Genomic DNA, 19,458 nt, shown 5'->3' with positions numbered 1-19,458 from the left:
TGTTTTTACAGGAAGAATTATCAGAATCTCTGAATTTACAGAAGCAGTTAACAGAGGAACTACAAGCAGTCAAGCAAGTATGCTGAAGTTTCTTTAAAATAAAATCATTCTCTCTTGAAATCTGTTTATATCCCAAATTCCAGCTGGAGCAACTTCCCTGTTTCCTGCTTCTACCAAACACTTCTGTCTGCCCTCCTCCAAAGCTGCTCCCCTTTCTTCTCTCTTGTACTGCTGCAGGCTTCCTTGGAGGCTCTCAGTTGCATCAGATGCAAAAATGCAAAATATAATTTGAAAAATCTTTCAGTTCACTGCTATGCAAAGATCAGTTTTACGTTTTTGCTCGTTACGTGTTTCTGTTGAGCACCATTGTTGGTACCTTTCATTCCACAAATGCGAGAGAACTGCTTGGAAGCTTCCTCCGTTAATCCTATGGTGTTACCTTCCCCACAGCAGACCCTGATGAATTAAACCAGATTCTTTTTTGGATGAATGTAACCAGAAGTACGTTACAGTGGTGCTCCATATGTTTCTGTTCATTAATGGGCCCTCAGGTCGTCACTCGGGACTGGAGCTGGTATCCATCGGTTCAAACTAAAGCCAAGAGAAAGCACAAACAGTAAACACGGGTGATATGGCAGCAGGTCCTCCTCGTGGAGCCTCAGCTCACACAGCTGCTCTTGTTGAGAAGGACTTTTATTAGGACCAGTCGGTTCCGGTGCAAGCAATGCCCCTTTTCTACCTGGTGAGGTCCTCATACTTCTAGTTTTCTGTCCAGTCCTGCTAGTGTCCTAAAGGTGGCTTTGCTGGGAGTGAAGCAGCCCACCAAGGGGTAAATACCAACATTTCCCATCGAGGTTTTGAGTAACTGCTGCTGAAAAGGGCCCAGATAGTGAAAGAGAGAAATAATAACTGATGTGTCACTGCAGCAGTGCTGTTGTTTAAGTCCCACTTTGGAGGTACAGAGAAGGCTTTTGATGAAAATACAGTTCTGTGTGTTCTGCACATGTTTTCAAGTATTTTATGTATAACTATAGATATAACTATACATAAATGGTATATATATGTATATATGAAATTATTGCATTTTTGTATGTTGATATAGTGCATATATATACATCTGTGGTTCAGAACCATTGTTGACACTGAGGTTCATAGTGATACAAAGTTAATAATAATAGGCAATCTAGACTGCCATTTGTCTTTTAATTTATAATGATATACTTCAGGCTTCTTATCTGAACCTCTTTTTGAGGCCTCTGACACACAGGGATTGTTGGAGGTGAGGAAGGGTATGACTTAAGAAAGTGAAAGTGCAAGTGCTTTCCATTTTTCACTCAGCAAGAAAGTGAAAACTGCTTTGCTGATCTAGGGACGTGTTTTTGGCCTTAAGCTGTGGCTACTTTAATTTGCATTAATTTGCATTGAAGGTGCTCAGAGGAGGTAGATGTTGCCTAGAGCAAACATGAGGATGCATTTTAGATATGCAGTTTAGGTGCTTATCCACACAGAAGTGTAAGAAATAGAATGGGTGCAGTGTCTCTGAGGTGCTTTATTTCAGGAGAAATAATGGAAAAACAGGTTTTGTGAAAGTGAAAGCACGAGCAGCTTCTTTCTTGGTGTACTGAAGCCCACCTCACCCTTCTTTCTGCCAGTCTAGAAGCCATAACTTGAATGCTGCCTCTTTTTTTTGTATATGTATTAAGAAATACATCTTCATTATGACGGGTAGAGGTGTGGTGCAGTCCTTAATGGAAGAAGTCTCAGCACTGAACACTGAGTCAGTGTTAAAGTTGTGATTTTTTTTCCAGGCACAGATGCTGAGGGGCTTTTCCCAAAAGATTCTGCAGCTTTCCATGTAGGTATGGCCATTTCAGGGTTTCTGTTCCTTTCCTCCCCAGTGGGGTCTTGTGACTTTGGTTCAGTGACTGTGGTGGCTGGATTATTTCTCAGATAAAGCCTGTAAACATTTGAATTAATTCGAGGGAGAAATACCTGGCATGTAAGAAACCTGCACCTTGCCTTCTCCATAAGGATTCCATTCTGTTCTGCAGCCTGCACTCAGCTGTGGTGGTGGCTTTGTGCCACATTGGGACAAAGGGTTCCATCAAGCATTTATTTGGGTAAAATATTTGCAGCTGTTACGTCTTCCTTTATGCCTGCAGTCAAAAGGGATGAGACGAGGTGCTGCTGCAGCATGCTGTAGTCCACCTGTTCTCGTGGTGGATGCCCCTCAGCTCTGTGGGTTCGAACCGACCGTGTCACAGCAGTGCCAGCTTCAGTAACTGTACAACTGGGAAAGCTGATGGCCTCCATCCCTCTGTGCTCCCTGCTGGAGGAAACAGCTCTGGTTTGTCAGAAAATTCTGCTAATTCAGTCCTGGTGTGGATAATCGTTTCCTTGTAACAGAAGAGTCCATTGTTCGTTAATTATTCCTTTAGGTCTTTCATTGTTGAAATCTGGTCATACTTAGTCTGCTATTACAGAGGAATTAATATTCAACAATTGGGTTTCAGAAGAAACAATGGAGGAGTGAAGGCAGTTCTGGGTTAGAAGAGATTAAACCTCTATCTCAAGGAAGTCTTATTTCAAAATAAAGACCTCCCTTTTCATTATAGCAGTTCTCCCATGACTTATTTGCTATCAGTTTATTTAAATAATTCCCACCAATGCATTTTTAAGATGCTACTCTTTGTCGGGGCCTCTGTGTTCATTTCTATTCAGCAAACTTAGTACCTTTTCACTTTTCTCTCCAAGAGCCCTTCCCTCACCTGGGCTCACTGCTGGTACCTTTGCTACTGAAGACTATGAAAACATCCTTTGTCATCTGCAGGGCCCACCTTTTCTTGCTGATGAGTTACAGCGGCAGGGAAGTCCTGCAGAAGCAGGAGGTTTGATCTCTGCAGATATGGATTGGAATTTCTAAGAAATGCCCTGACTAATTTGAAGGAAAGGGAACTGCTGTGAGCCACGTGCAGGAGGGACGCGTTGTCTGTGCTGTGCCCGTGAGCAGCTGTCTGTCTGTCTGTCTGTCTGTCAGTCAGCGCTGCTCAGCTCCGGGTGCTGTGCTGACGGCTGGCAGCAGGACGAGCTGCCCAACAGAGACGCTGCTTTCGGGTCGCCTGTGTTCCCAGGTGCAGATGACAGTCATGCAGAATGCATTGGCCACACCTGCTTGTGCTTCTAAAAGAAAATAGCAAATGTCTGTATTCGCTATCAAAGGGTATTAAAATGTATCTTTCATCAGTTATAATAGAAAGGTCTTTATATAAAAGCTGTCATCTGTACCAGTGATATTGCTGTTTGCTACATGCATGCTTATTTCCTTCAATGCTTTATTTTCCAAAGGACCAGAATGTCCCTGGCAATTATCCAAATTGGTATTACGTTGCAAAACCATTGTAAATATGGGGTAGATGGTGTCCTATATATGTCATTCAGATTAATTTACTTACAGCCTGAAAAAATATAATTGTTTTCTTGGGCTAACAGATTACAGGTTAAAAAACATATGAAACTGACAGTGGTGGAGCTGGCCGTCGTTCTATATGAAAAACATTCAGACAAAGTGTAGGAAAACCTGGCTTGAAGAATATTGCTTGCAAAATAGGCATGTTTCTAAGTTAGGAAACAATGGAATTGAATCTGCCTTTGTAAGCCTAACTGAACTTTCTACTCATTCATACTATGACACCTGTTAAACATTACATGACGTATTTTCCATGAAATTTGAAGTTGAATTTGAGTTGATGAACTGAGCATTGACAGCATTTACTTCTAGCTGAATAAGAATTTAACAGTTTCTCTTTTCTAATTTTCTACATATATTTCTCAATAAATGTTACGTGACGCTGTTCTGTGGTAATGCAGAATAACAAGAGCAGGAGCTGGGCAGGAAAATTAAAAACAGCACTTACTTCAAGAGCAGTTTGGACTGAATGGTTGCATCTGGAATCCACCTGCATGATGTGCAAACTCAGGCAGTGACAGTAAAGTATGTAGCAACATCATTAGAAGGACTTCGCCTCCTGCAGAAGCAATGGGAAAAATTAACAGCTTTGGATGTATTTCCATAAAGCCTTTCATTCAATTGGATTTAAAGTAATCATAGAATTAATGTTGTAATTAATTGGGAATGTCATCTCTCTGTAAAAACCTGATGTAAAAATCAGGAAGTGGATCAGCAGACTGTGAACACTACAAGGCAGCCCCAAAGTGAACCACGATGCTTTTAAGCTAAATTTGCAGTTAAAAAAAAAAATCCTTTGTTATTAGCAGGAGTTGTAACTTGTCAATTAAATTCTATCATCTACAGGAAGCCAAGGCAGCTGTAGAGGAGACAAGAGCCCTGCGAAGCAGGATTCATCTTGCAGAAGCTGCACAGAGACAGGCGCGCGGAATGGAGATGGACTACGAAGAAGTAATTCGCCTGCTGGAAGCTGAAATAGTGGAGCTGAAGGCTCAGCTCTCTGATCACTGTGGCCAAAATAAAGTAAGCAAAGCAGTCTCCTGTCATAGTTACCATGGTTTCCTTGCTGTTGTCATGTATCTTGTTTTCATTTTCTTTTCATCTGCTTTGCTAAAGTAGGTCACTGTTTGTCTTGTATTATTCAATAACTGGAATGATTTGTAGTGGGGGGGATAATGTGGAGTGCATGAGTCTTCCTTTATCCAGACGTCTCTGGGCTGGAAAAACAGGAGCTGGAAGCACATGTGGGCCACAGGTCACCATGGCACATCTCGAGCATTAGAGCAGGAAGAGTTTCTGCTCTGTAGACAGCAGCTGTGAAGATGATGCACGCATTTGTTTGCCTCTGTACCTATGTAAAAGTTACCTGAATGGTTTTTTATGCTTCTGCTAGATTAATGTTACAAAATCCAGTGCTGTTCTTAAGTACGTGTGGATTTAATCAAGATAGTAATTTAAATGATACCAACAGTAGTCTGCCAGTGAAATTTCCTACAATTTTTTAATTGAGTCTCATATTTTAAAACTACTTCATTTCCAGTGAATCATTTCAAAGTATGCTGAGGAGTAGAAATATTGGAGGTGCTTTTAATCTTCTACACATGGTTCAAACAAGTGCAAACAGATTGGTGTGTGTGTTTGCCTTCTTTTTCTCTTGAAAAATAGATGTGCGTAAGAATTAATGGTGAAGGAGACTTAATGAACTGCTGCCTTTTTTCACGGTGAGAATTAATTCAATATTAAAAGGTTTTAATAAGATAAAACTGACCCCTGCGGTGTATGAGCTTACGGAGGAGCAACACAGGAAATGTGTGTAACTTCCAGGGAGAAATTCCCCTCATCTGATGGCATGGGTGATGAGCCGCAGCCTTTCCAAACATCGGGGTGAAATACCTACGTGCACAGCTGAAAGCAGTGCCTGTGTAGAAAAAGTGTTTCTTAGCTGAGAATTTGCTCTATCAAATAATGTTGTACTGCTCTGTGTTATAGTTCCCATGTATGTAAGTAGGAGGCATTGCTTTTGGGCAACCTACATACACATGAAAACTTTTCTCATGGTGAACAGTTCCAAGGACTTGAGAGAAAACCCTGAGCCTTCAGCACCTGACCTAATGAGTGAGACTCAGTGGTGCTGGGCTCACACTGTCTGAAGCTGAAGGAGACGAAGGATGAATAACTCAGGTCGATAGCTTATACAAGCGCATGTGGAGAAATCCTGGGGGGTAATTTTTCAATATGATATGCCATAATTGCTCTGCTGGACAAAGGATGTACAGACACAAACCAGAGGACCATAACTCCTCACACACTGGCTGTTTGTGGCACCCTGCTGACAGGTCCTGCCAGCGTCACTTCAGCACTGTTCATCTGTTCATAAATCAGTACAGAGCATCCTCAGTTTCAGCCCATCACTGCTGTCAGCTGCCAGTCTGAATTTATCTTGATGTGATACCTGGGAGCTTATTTACTAGAGCTTACCTGAGCAGGTATGGGTAGGAAACATAAGGTGTAAAACATTTCAGATGTCTATTTTAATCCACACCTTTTACCTTTGTGAGCGATAGAAGCAAATGATGAAAATAAAAGCCTTAAACTAGCATGTACCAAACATCTTTTCCAGGATAGCATCCAGGATTTGAGAAAGAGGGTTACTGTTCTTGACTGTCAGCTGCGGAAATCGGAGTCGGCTAGGAAGAGCTTTGAGGTGGCTACTGAGAAACTGCTACAATTCGTAGAGGTAACTGTGCCACTGCACTGTTCTGTTTGGAAAAGCCCTGTGTTGATTCCCCAGCTTGGTGCACCACGCTGGAAATACAGGTGCTGTTCTTGTAGGAATGTCTTTTCATCTTGCTGTACGTGGAGTCAGTGAAACTGGTTGGATTTCTTAAATGTATTTTTCACAAGCATACTGATTTCTGTGAAATATTGCAGAGGAAGAAGGCAGAAAAATGGTATTTAGTAATGTTTTGAAATGCTATAACAGAAACAACATTATGAAGTACAGATCAGAGCCCACGTGCCAAAGATCTGACCTTCCTGACTGCACTGATTTATGAGCTGTTAACTTCTTACTGTGGCCAACAGGTTGTGCATGAAATGCTTTCCGAAAACTCTCCTTCCTCGGCTGTTCTGAGGTAAGCAGATATGAGCTGTTATTCACACACATATTGAAAAATAATCTACTTTTGTCCCTAGAAATTGTCTTGTATTTTTTCCTTAGTTTTCTGTTGTGTGTTTCTGAATGCTGTTATACTCAATGCGGGGGTGGGAAATTAAATATGCTGTTTTATTTTAACTTTCCTAAAAGCCTTTGTTATACAGACAGAATAACTCTGAAACCAACTTATGCTTGATGATACCAGTGATTTTTTCATAGAATGACACTCAAGCTTTACTTTATTGAAGGGAACCTTTGCTCAACTTACAAATAAATGCCTTTTTCTCCCCTTCTTTTAGTGGCAGAAGGACACCATTGTCTTCTAAAGCACTTCTTGCCCGGCTGGGGAGGATTGGACCAACTGTTACCACAGCTCTTGCAGCAGAAGCCAGAGACCTTGCCAAGTCTGTCCGTGCCATTCTGGAAGTAAACTGTGAGTAAGAGCTGCATGCCTGTGTGTGTGTACACTTGTATACATGCACATAAGCACTTCATTTCTTTCATTAAATGTTGGAGCTTTAGCATCTTGCTCAGTAATTGAGCATGATGAGTTTCAGCAGTCGCCTTGTTTGTTTTTTCCCAAGTGTGGAAAAAGGCTCCTGAGTATGGGTTCTGTTCCCACTGTGTTCAGTGTGGTGTGGGTATGGTTACCAGAATGCACTGTCTTTCAGAATGACAGAAGACCTACCAAAGCAGGCTAGGGGCTGCTGCTCCTATCCTGTCAGTGTTTCCAGCCCTAACCTTACCATAACATTAACTCCTTCAAGTGCATTGATCTCTCATGGTTGTTTTGGTGGCTTTTTTGTGGTCTGTCTCACCCAGAAGAATTTATACACTGTATTATTTTTTCATTTGATTCTGAGACTACAGAGCTGCTTTCATTCTGGTAGCTTAAGATTCAATCAGTACTTCAGAAAAATACAGAAAGTAGATGATGAAAAACTTTTATATGTCTGGAGTTACAAGTGTTCTTCCTTCTTAATGCTCTTAAAATATACATGCATATTTTCCTTTATTTTAAGCACACGTCACAGGGCAGTTCATTGCATAAGGGCTACTAATGTCAGCTGAGTGTAGTAGTAATTACCCTATTTAAGTAAATTGAATGTATTTGCTAATTCCCTGAGTCATGTAACAGTGTGACTTCTTCAGAAATAAACAGTGTAAACAAAGAACAAAAAAGTAAATAAGACTTTGTAACAGTGATATTTGAATGATAATGAAGTCACGGAGTTTTTTGGAATCTTTAAATATTCTTCTAGGAAAATGCACGGGGCATTTCCTTGTGTTATTTCTGTTAGCATGTATGTTGTTTTGGTGGGCTGGCAGTTTGGTAGCAGCGGATCCAGTTTTTACATTTGTTCTTTTTCCTTTGCCTTTTGCACATGCTCTTTGCTTTGGAGTTAATAACAGTGGCCAGGAGGGAGGGGAATTTGTTTTCCACCAGTGACAATGGGAGCGTGCTGTCACATTAAGTTGTTTCTATCGCACTACACAGGAAATCATGCAAGGAAAACTTTTAGTCCTAAATGCAATTGAATTCTACCGTGTGGTTGTCAAGCATAACAGGTAGGACACGTCAGAAAGTTCTAGAGCCACAGCAAGGATCCCTTTTATGAACCTGTAAGTTGAAAACAGCTCTGCAGAGAAGGATTTAAAGATTGAGCATCATCCTTCCGAGTTCATTCTCATTTGGAGAGCATTACAGATAGACTTGGGATGTGATGAGCTTGTGTGTGAGATTAAAGCTTTAAGGCTTTCCTCTCTCAAAGAAAAGAAAAGAAAAGACAAATAGTTACAGCACAGGAACTGGCATTCTGTCTGCAGCCTTCTAGGCCAGATTCTCACAGCACATTCTCTGTGTGATCTTCTGATTTCTTGCAGATGTGCTGTCCTAAAAAGGGCTCTCGTGTATGTAGCATTTCATAAATATCATACATTAAAGAAAAAAGGACTGTAGACACTACTTAGAAGACTTCCTTTTTATCCAGACAAGTGCCTCCAAATTAAAATTTGTTATTGAGTTCTTACAGAACTGGATTGAATACTTCTGAGATTGCTAAGTGGATAAAAATCTACTGCTGGACATTCATCATTATACCCTTTAATTTTTACTTTATTTACAGTAGATGTGAAACACGTCTAGGTGTAGAGTGTTCTTCTAAATGGAAACTGATTTCCTTGTTAAAAATCCTCCTGGACATCCAGAACAAAATGGCATATGCATGAGCTAGCTGCACAGAGTGACCTCTGTTGCACAATAGCTTCACATTTTGCCTGGGGGAAGAGGTTTAAAAGAAGTTCAGTGTATTCTTGAAACTCTCCAAGTACACATTGCTTTGTCTGTAATGATGCTGCAGAGCAGTTTTCAGCTTGGTAGGCTGAATGACAGCTACGTGATGTCAGTTTGGTGATTTAAACCAGGATTCTGTATAAAACAAACAAAACCAAACCCCTTTGTTTTACAGTGCTTACTACTACAGGATCCTCCAGTTCCAGAAATGCAAATCAGAGTAATAAACAGAATAATCAAGCACGTCTCTTGAAAGATTCATTCTTCATCTTCCTGAAAGGCTGTTAGCTATTTTTAGGCAGTAAGTCTTGGGAGGCCTTTCTGCTTTGCAGAATAGCATCTCCTTAAGACACAAAGAAAATTACTTTCATCTTACAAAGGATCATAATGCCTCAGCAAAGGAACCGTAACATTTAAAAGTAGCTGCTGCTGCACTTAGTAGTCCATATGGTAAAGAAAAAAATGGAGAAAGCAACTTCTTCTTTTCTATTACAAAATTTAAAAAGAAATATACTTGCTACTGATAATGGCAAAAATCTGATTAGCTCTGGAACATAATTCTCTCTTCATACAGCAGCAGGTGGTGAGCATTTTGAAACGTTCAGCAGAATAACACAGCATTCAAGTATTCTGACTGCTAATTTCCTCACCCTGCCTCTGACTTTTCTATTAAAAAATACAGTCTTGCCCTTGTTGATATAATCCCAACCATCAGTATCTGTTACGTGCTCAGAACCCTGCTTCTCTGATCACAGGCACTAAAGCAGCATATCTTGAACTATTTCTTGACATCATTTTCCTTTAATCTCTTTTCCTGCCTGGGATCTGGCTGTCATTGGAAGTTCACTAGAAGTATCTCCAAAGACATATCTTCCAAAAATCCTGCTGCCCTGGTTTTGATCTCTCCAGGTACTGCAGTAGGCATTATGCATTCACTTATGAAGATCCTACAGGCAGGGGTTCAGTTGCCCACTTTTTGCGTTCATTTTCCTTGTATGCTGATTGCACATAAAAAGAAGGCAATGGGAAGAGCTGGTGATCAGCAGCCATGGGTGTTTGTTCTTTTGGTAGTGAAGTTGCTGTTACTTTCTGGACCACAGATGAAGTCTTACATCTCAGGTATTAACAGCTAAAATATGGAATCCCTCAATTTCTTCTGTTTACTTTTTAAACTACATTATGGTAAGTTGCCAGCACAGCTCCATGTTTAGCAAGCTGTTAGTTGTCCCTTCTCATTCCTTTGACACAGTTATGTGGCAGAGCTACAAGGAAAAGTAGCAAGTCTTCTCAAACAGCAGTTGCTAATTTGAGAATAGTTAATACTGCTAAATATTCATGTTCTTTTTAATTACACATTACAGCCTCAGTATATTTATTACAGTCAAATTAATGCCATATACTTCATTAGTTTTGTTCTTAAAATTAAGGATATGGCAGTGGTGTAATTTTGTACAGCTGTTTGGCTTAGCTGATTGGGAAAGTTGTGGAGAAGTTAATAGGTAAGCACTGGGTGTTTCCCCCTGCCTTTTTGATTTATGTGCACTGGTATCTAGCTGTAATTGTGAGACAGGCACACTGTGGCTAACTTGACTCTTAGTAATTAGCGTAGTGGTATTAAAGATGCATTTGCAGAGCCCAAGTATCAAAGTTCTTCCCTTCCATTGACCCCGCAAATATTTTCAGATTGCTGGCACTTGCTCGTGCTGCTATGTTTTTATTTTTTCAGTGTCAGAGCAAGAAAATAATTCCCTGTGAGGTGTCTTTCTAGGGACACTTCTGCACTGGGAGGACAACACTGCTTTAATACAGTTCCAGCTAATAAACTCAGAATGTACCTTTTCTTCCTGAATGAAAGAGCTGCTTGAGAAAGAGCAGCATAATAACAACTGAAGAGATAACTGTACATTCACTGTTCTGGTAAGGCCATAAATATTTCAGTGACTTACTCAAATCAGAAATGAGGAGACCTATTAAATTATACAACGTATGTCCTTAAAGCATCTATACAGCTCCCATTGTTTTTGACTAGCAAAAGTAGTAATCTTAAAATCTATGCTGTGTGCTTTGAGGGTGTAGAGGTTACATTTGTTAATTAGCAGCACTGGCATTCTGGTGTCCTGCTCTTCTTGATAGAAAACAGTGCTCATTAAGGAAATACCTGAACTTCAAAGCCGTGTCTATAGTGTTAAATAAATAAATAAGCCTAGTGAGGCCACATTGGGGTTTAATGGTTGACTAGAAAGGCAGCAGACAGCAAAAGCTCTCAGTGTTGCTTTTGGGTTTTCTGTTCAGTTTTAATGTGATTGATGGGGTGTGTGTTGAGGTGCTATCTTGCAACCTAAAAAAAGCCATAAAGTCTGTTTCTTTGGCCAGGATGGATTTGATTTTACAGTAAATACTTGGAAGGAGACAAGTGAAGACTTGTGTGGTACATAACGTAATGCACATGCATTACTTCTGTGAATTTGAGGTATAAAAATGCCTTGTGAATGGGAAGCAGAAGAAATATGTATATGTAATGTAAATCACACAGATGCTTCCAAAACTAGACAAGTACTTGGAACAGTACCAATGAATCTGAAAACACGTGGCTAGAAAGAATCTCCAGCAGTTAGGTAGAGCACCTGCCTGCCTTCAGCAATTACACCTACATGAATCCAGACAGGTGTTTGTCAAACATATTCTGCTTTCTGGCTTTTCTAGACAAACGATTCCCATGCTTAATTATCTTTGCCATTAGGAGGCTTTTCCTTTGGCCTAAATCCTCATTGTGGTTTAAGTCCATTGCTGCTTTTCTTCATCCCAGTGGTTATTGAAAACATCCTAGTATGTTCTTCTTTGTGGTACCTTTTAATATATTTGAAGATATCATTTCACCATTGAATTTTCTGTTCCCAAAATAAGCCCCTAGTACCAGTTTGCTCATTTTTTGCTGTTCTGGCTGTTTTATCATTCTTTTGTTTCTCTGGATTCTTTCCAGTTCATCAACATTGCATTATGCTATGGAATTGAGACCTTCCTATGGGAAATAAAATGGACTAATCGGTTTGTTTGCTTTAACATACAGCATACAAAAGCTCTTAGGCTGGTACACGTGTTCCTCTTTCCAGGTTTAAATTCATGTCCAAGAATCAGAACATTGCAAATTGCAGTTATGTACAAGTTGGGAAGCTACATAAGAGGTGATACTTAGAAGGACAGAATAATTTTATCGTCTGATCACATTACAAGAAAAACTATTTAAAGTATCATGAAGGGATACTTTAAAGCAAGTATGTGAACAAATTGCTAGCTAATTTACTGGTGATTGAACATGTATTTTATTCCCAGTGTTTCACAGCAATGAGAAAGACAATTCAATGTGTAAACCCTATTTAAGAGTTCTTTAATGTGACCTAGATTTTAGAACTCTGTTGCTGCCGCTAGAAAAGCAATTTATTCCTTTTCCATTCACTTACCTTTAATGAGAAAAGATGAATCAGCTTTTGAATAGGCACTGTCTGTACTGACTTTCTAATCAAAACATTTTAATAATGAAAAACAAGTAAGTGATATTATTATACCATAAAATGGAGATGCTCTAACAAGATTAGGACAGACTTGTTAAGTAAATTTCCAGCATCTCTGATAAGAAGACTTCATTAAGGAACAAATCTTTAGAAGTCTTTGCACGTGTTCAGTTCGTACTGTGACCCAGCCATGAAAAAATTAAATGACTTGGTGCCTCTTCCCATACTTGTTCTCAGTAACTGTGGAAACGACAGTCAAAAGTCTGTAGAACCAACAACTGTGCCGGATGGTAGGTACTTCCTAAGTTCCCTCGTCTTAATTTCTGTTGACATAATGATTAGAATTTTTTTACATGTATTGACAATTAATTACAGTACAACGTCCTTGACATGAGGGAGAAGAAAACAGAAATACTTCTCAGTTTTGTTGCATGCAAATTGCTCCCAATCGAAGAAGTCAGAGACGGGAATTGAACCCATATGTTCTCAATTCCAGATAGTGCCTCAAACTCCAGGCTGTTTTTGACCCGCCAGCACAGGTCAGCCCAGGATGCTGGTTGTCAGGAGAGGAGGGTGCCCAGATGTCTGTTGGGGTGCACGTATCTGCACACCAGTCAGGGAGTAACTATCTCCTCATTTTAGGTACCAAAAAATTAGGTAACCATTACAGCAGGAAGCACAACCAAAGCTGTTTGTGCAGTTAATGCTGAGTTAATTTTCCATGGCTATACAGTTAGGAGCACCCTGAGAGTGGATTAATGCTAATTTCCTTTGCTTAGAATGTCAATGCATGCTGAAGCCATCAGTGCTCATCTTGCATAGGAGGGGCAATGTGCTGCTCTGTCAGTTCCTTCAGTTGGCACATTTTTTTCACTTCTTTTCAGTAGGTAGGAGTGAGAAGCTGAGGGCTAGCAGAGTTACTTAGACATACATGGTGAATGTGGTGCACAAATGTGAAAACTGAAATGGGAAGAGGCATGGAAGAAGTTGATTGCCAAGAGTGGAATAGGAAGATTTCAAAAGTGTATTTTGAGAATTTGCAATAGCAAAACATAATTGCTTGGTGCTTATGAAGGAGACCCAAATGAGGTACAAAATATACATCTCGTACTGAATCTGTCATCTTATCCCATGAAGCATGTATATCATGAACGGAAGTTGGGGATGGTGATTTTGGCTCCTGTTAGTGGTTGGTACAATTATTCTGTTGGAATCTTTCACAATTAGGATAAAATAAATATGCTAATTTTGGTACACGGTGAATTAATGAATTTATTTTTCTTCAGATTTACTATGGAAAAAAGGCATCTATCCTAGTTTCTAGGAACATTTGACAACTGTTATAATATACTGGTCCTGAAGTCACGTCTGCCTATAAGTAAAGCCCTTCTTAAACTCAGGTGTAGTTACAGTGGCTTTATTAACAGGCTGAATGGGTGTTGTTTTAATGCATTCTCACAATTCTTGCTTCATAACAAAATAGTATTTCTTACTTACTTTGGTCCATACTTATTGTGGAGCTCAGCTGAAAGTAGTTATGTGGTTCTCAAATTGAAGGTGGTACGTGCCAGCCCCTGCATGGATTAATTTCATCATCGGTGCATAAAAGTAAGATATTGCTTAGCAATAAAGGCATATCATGTAATAGTATTACTTTTTAAATCTCAGACAATCTCTGTCCAATTCTAATTTTAGGCTTTTTCATTTGTTTCCAATGAACGCTTTCTAATTAAACTTATATTTAACAAATGCGTCAGGGAGCGGTGCGAGATGACAGTGATGGAAGTGGGCGGGTAGCACAATAGATGGTGACAAGAGGATTTGATCCAGTGAGGAGAGGAGGAGACAAATGAACTCCAGAACAGAGGGAGTAGTAACCAGGGGAGCAAGAGAAAGGGATGCTGTGGAAAAAAATGATTTGGAGCAGGTCTGTGCACTGAAGTACTCCAGGCTGTTCCCACTTGGTCCTGCGTGCCTCGTGTGCAGAGGATTGGCTTTTGAAGTCAGAACGTGTTATTCCACATTAGTGAAATTAGCTGGAAGAGGACAGTGCTGACTTAGTGCAAGAATGTACTCGAGACAGCACTTCACTTCTATGAATTTGGCTTTTTTAGCCTAGGAATGAACTTAGGAGCCAGTATTAAAATGTAATGTATGTAAGGACGTGGTGCAGATTTCTTCCCCAGCTATGGCCTATGTCTCTGATTGTACAGCAATTATTGTGTGTTGTGAAAATAATATTGTGTTCTTAACTGATCACAAACAGGCAGTCATGTTAATAGTGAATACAAGAAATAAAGAGCTTATGGTTTTCAATGTAAGTTATTAAATAATGCATGTTTTCTAGAAGGTTTCTCACTACAGAAATAATCAGTATAATTTTAAATTCCTTTCGTGTTGGAATTTCAGGGAATGCAGTCTCTCTTGGGCATTCTGCATGCTTAAGAGATGTTCTCAGTTTCTTACCAAGACTTGGTGCAGTTGCACAGGATCAGGCCAGTGCCTAGCTGATGGCATGGCTGGATTGTCAGTGTTCCCTCTGGGCTATAAGGATTTATCCAAAGGTCAGTAGTTTTCTGTTAGCTGATAATGGCTTATGTACCTCAGCTTGTTCTCACAAAAATGAGCATCTTCTACAGCGTACCTTAGAGGAACAGCATCCATTGCTGAAGCAGACAGACTCAGTACAGCCCAGTTATTTGCTGTAGCTTTTCCATTCCTTCAAAAAGGAAGTCAGAGTATTTCACAGTGATGTTACTGCACAGTATGGTGACTTCTGCGGTTTCTGCATAATTGTGTTTTGTTGTATGCATCTGATTGCTGTCGACTAAGCAGAAGAAAGCATTTTATTGCCGTAATGAAGTGAGGTGTGCTTATTTTTCATTACACTACGAACCTCCTGCATAAAAACAGGCCTCAGCTAGACTGTTCGCTTCTCTTTTTAATTACAGTATTAATAATTGTATCCTACAGAATGTAAAACTGTATTTAAATAGAGAATATTAGCAGTTAGTTGAAAAACATGCATTTTTTTGTTTTAATAGCATTCAGCTTCTGAAGGGATACCTTTTTTTTTCTTCAAATAATGTCTGAGGAATGTGATTCTTTATCCATCTTGAAGGCACCTATTAGTAACCTCAGTGCCTGCATGACTATTGCTCTCACTTGAACTTAAGAGTGCATTCCAGGAAGAATTTGTTCAAATTTGGATTTCCTAATTCCTAAGCTAGGAAAAAAAGGACACCTACAGTAGAATCTGATCCCCAGGTACTGATCAGAGGTCATTCAGTCTTGGTTCCTGAAATAAGCCATCTGACTGAGCATTTCCATTGTATCCATGCTGTTTCCGATAACTGTACCAAGTTCTTCAAGGGCAATTATTAGAACAAAACCACTTTTAATAGTTAATAATTTCATAATTACCAGAAAGATCTTAAAGTTGATCATATAAGCCAGTGTTCCAGTCAAAATGAGATCTAAGCTTTCGCCATGTGATTTATTTTTTTCATTACTCTCCTAGTACCTAACTACTGTTCAATGCAGTGCGTTTGTCTCAGTAAGAGATGTTTGCTGACATAGATGGGTCGGTATCATATGATCAGTAGGAAATGGAAGGCACAAGGTCGTCTTTCACCATGTTCTGTGTCAAAATAAGAACACTATTTTTCCTAAAGCTTGGTTTCTAGGAACACTGCTGACTGGAGACAAGCCACCCTGCCAACCTTACTCTAAATTAGCATAAATTTCAATTGCCAGTATTTCCCAGATGTCTCCACTTGAAAACTACTGACTCCATCTTTGTTTTATTAAATCACAACAAACAAAAGAAGAAAAAAGAATTGAATTTGATATGTGAAAGACAAGAATTGAATGTCCCCTTAGAGTATTATTCATAAAATAGAGTCCATTTGTTTGTGGGAAGAGCACTTGAAATGCTCTGAAGAATAAAGTACCACACAAACAAATGCCAGAAGTGCATATTCTCTTCTGGAAGTTGTTTTCCTGGACCTCTAGCTGTTTTTGTAGTTAACTTGCAAGTAAGCACTAAAATATACGTAGATTATTGGCAGCTTCAAAAAACAAAGAGCCATTTTATGCCTGACCCACTCTTGACAAACAGGGATGAATCTTCCTCCACAACTTTTTGCCTTAGCTGTGCCGAACAGCATAACTCACACAGGAGTTTCTCTGCCAGTCCTGCATCACTGATGTCTCCAGTCTATCTGGGATATTCCCATATTCCAGGAGCGCTCAGGAGTTTGAGACCAGCCATCAGATGACCAGCAGGTTGGATCTTCGGCTTTCCGTCTCCTTTGCATGGCCTAGATAGCTCAAAGAGAAGAGCCAAAGGCATTGGAGATCCTCACTGATGAGTTTTGCACGACTACTGAGGCCATTAGAGGAGGGTTTGAGTGTGAACCAGAGCATAAATTGCTGGATGTTGGAAAGAGATCAGAATTCAAAATTTCATTTATCCAAAGTTTGAGAAAACCATTTAATAGTGTCCTTTAGGAAACCTTTTCTAACAGATGTACTTTTAATAGATAATTGCTATTTCTTCAAAAACTTCATCATTTTGGAGCATTGTAATACTAAATATCAGTTGCAAGGAGGTAATTGAATAGTAGTGAACAGTAAATTTTGATCCATTCTTACTAGTCTGTGAATCTCTTCATTTCTTTAAGTAATTTTGTCATCAGAAAATAATAAAACCAAAATGTTTTGGTCTGCACTATTTATTCATTAGGGAAATAACTCTCTTTAGATTCAACTCAATGCTTGTGCTGTAATATGTGCTACTATTAGTCTCATCTGCTGTTCTCCACATTTCCTGTCCTATAATTGTACTTAACTTAGTGAAGAGCAGGAATAACATTTCTGCACTACTTACAGGTTTGATAACTGTCCAGTAAAATGAGGTTCCTCCCTAAATTCTCTGCTCTCCTCCTTGCTCTTTTAGTGACGTACCTTTGAGGACACAGTGTGCATCTTTTGTTCCAGGAGAGCTATCCTGAGGCATGAGGGAGGGTACATGGGCAAAATCTTCCACTTTTTTCACCCTGTACAAGTTTATAATTTGGCCTTACCTTTATTGTTCTATTTAGTGCAGTCAGCCAAGTATCAGTGCATTTTCTTTGTCCTGTTGAACCAAAGAAGTAAACAAGATCACTAAGATGCACACTTCATGTAATAGCAGAAAAAAGTTTGGTTAGCCCCAGGGTTTCATTCCCTCTGCCTTAAGCAGTGGGAACTTGATACAGCAGTTACTGCAGCAGGCATCTTGCAGCTGAGAAGCAAGCAGTCCCCCTCGGATACTGCCTTGCTGCTCTGTAGCAGCTGCAGCAGTACTGGCACATACAACAGCAAGCAGTTTGCTGTTTTGCTTTTTTTGCATAAAATTATATACTTCTCCTTTGCCTTAAGCCTAATTAGATGCATATATTCTGAACTAAATAATGGTAGGTTATAATATATTTTGGTTAATATGCTCTCTAGGGAGACTCTATTCTGTTTGGGCAAAGGGTGCTTTGGATGTATTCCTTTTGTTTTGCATGCATTGTTACTTTTGTATTATTACCTTCTCGCAAAAGACAAATAATTGTAAAAATCTGAATAGCTAGAAGCCTTGTATTTTCTGCTGTGAGGAAATTATTTTTAAATACTGCAAATCTGACTTTTAAAAGATTATACATGCTGACAACTACAGTTAAAATACATTATTTATGAAGTTTCATCAAAGAATGTAGCAATTCACAGAAGAAATGATAAACGTGTAGGAAACTTAAGACTGCCGTGGGTTACATAGGCTAAATGTGGTCTTCAGACTATGCTTCTGCCTGTTTGAGCTCCTTTACCTCCCAGTTACCCCAGGTGGGAGCTTCGCAGTCTTCCAAAGCAAGTCCTAGGAAAGACAACAAATCTGACCCCAGACCCCAGTGTGAAAAAACACGGCACTAGCGAGCAGATCAACTTTTGAATGATTCATGGAGAAAAGTGAGCTGGAAGTAAGTGAAGATGGTGTCTAGGGAAACACAAGGCAAAAAATGAGAGCCTCCCGGCTACCATGGGAAATACCAGAAACTTAGAGAAATAACTATAAATCTAACAGTGAGAGAAAGGCATGAAGAGAACAGTGGTTAAGGACAGTTAACAGTGAAAAAGTGTGGAAAACTAAGGCATTACAAAATACAAAGGTGGAGCTTTGAAGAACATGGAGATAGAGTAGGATATACAAACTACTGCGTATTAAGTGAGAAAGGCAAATAAAGCTGCAGAGTTACCTTTGCAGTTTCATTTACAGCTGACAAATGTATTCACTATTTATGAAAAGCAATCTTTCGTGGTTGCGTCAGTTATCACTGCTACCTACGTGCCAGCCTTTATTTAGAAGGAAAAAAAGTGAAATAATTGTAGACAAATTAGCAGCGTAAAATGTAATTATCAGTGATGAATGAAACGGGATGTATGGGATCAGAGTGAGCACAGAGGAGATGCTGAGGTTTTATTCTTAATAGAGCAAGTGCGTTGTCACTTGTTTTGGATTTGTGTGTTTCGTGCAGAAATGAGGAAAAGCCAGGGAAGGTGGTAGTAATTGAAGGATGAATCCTATTTCCCTTCTTATCATTAGAAAATATCCAACTTGAATAAAATTCCCACGATCTATGGGAAGGGCAGAAGAATTAGTGATGATGTCTAGTGTATTTATAACTTAAAAACATCCTTTCCTACTTTCCTCTGTAGGAATCAAAGCCTGAAAAGTGTTACACTGCAACTACTTGGTATTAAAGGGAAGTGGCTGTGGATTATTCCTTCTCAAAGGCAGTAGGTGGAAAGTTCTGAGGACCAGATTACATAGACTTATGCTAAATTGAAAATGTAAAGATGCTTGAGATAAGTGGGAAATACGGGTCAAAAGAGAGGAAAAATGTGATTGATGTGCTCTTTCCTTTTCAAAGCTGCACAAAACTGTGACGGCACACAGGTACCTGTTCTCAGGTCACCCATCTGAATTCTGAGTTCTGGTAGACATCCT

At 39.5% G+C, this 19,458-nt stretch overlaps 1 protein-coding gene across 5 annotated transcripts in view; it reads left to right on the top strand.

The window, feature by feature from the left end:
* The window catches only part of STXBP4 (syntaxin binding protein 4), a 52,714-nt gene that overhangs the window by 22,059 nt on the left and 11,197 nt on the right, over positions 1-19,458 (top strand). For all 5 annotated transcript variants that reach the window (XM_042865093.1, XM_042865092.1, XM_042865094.1 and 2 more), the window contains 5 exons: positions 12-77; positions 4,313-4,489; positions 6,087-6,203; positions 6,551-6,600; positions 6,923-7,056. In XM_042865093.1, the coding sequence (XP_042721027.1) occupies positions 12-77; positions 4,313-4,489; positions 6,087-6,203; positions 6,551-6,600; positions 6,923-7,056 (544 nt within the window). The remainder of the gene's footprint in view (positions 1-11; positions 78-4,312; positions 4,490-6,086; positions 6,204-6,550; positions 6,601-6,922; positions 7,057-19,458) is intronic.

Source organism: Lagopus leucura, unplaced genomic scaffold, assembly GCF_019238085.1.
Source record: "Lagopus leucura isolate 7727_CA_CO unplaced genomic scaffold, USGS_WTPT01 Super-Scaffold_797, whole genome shotgun sequence".
Classification (NCBI taxonomy): domain Eukaryota; kingdom Metazoa; phylum Chordata; class Aves; order Galliformes; family Phasianidae; genus Lagopus; species Lagopus leucura.
Note: the sequence above shows the minus strand (reverse complement) of the source record. Positions and strands in the feature narration are given on the sequence as shown.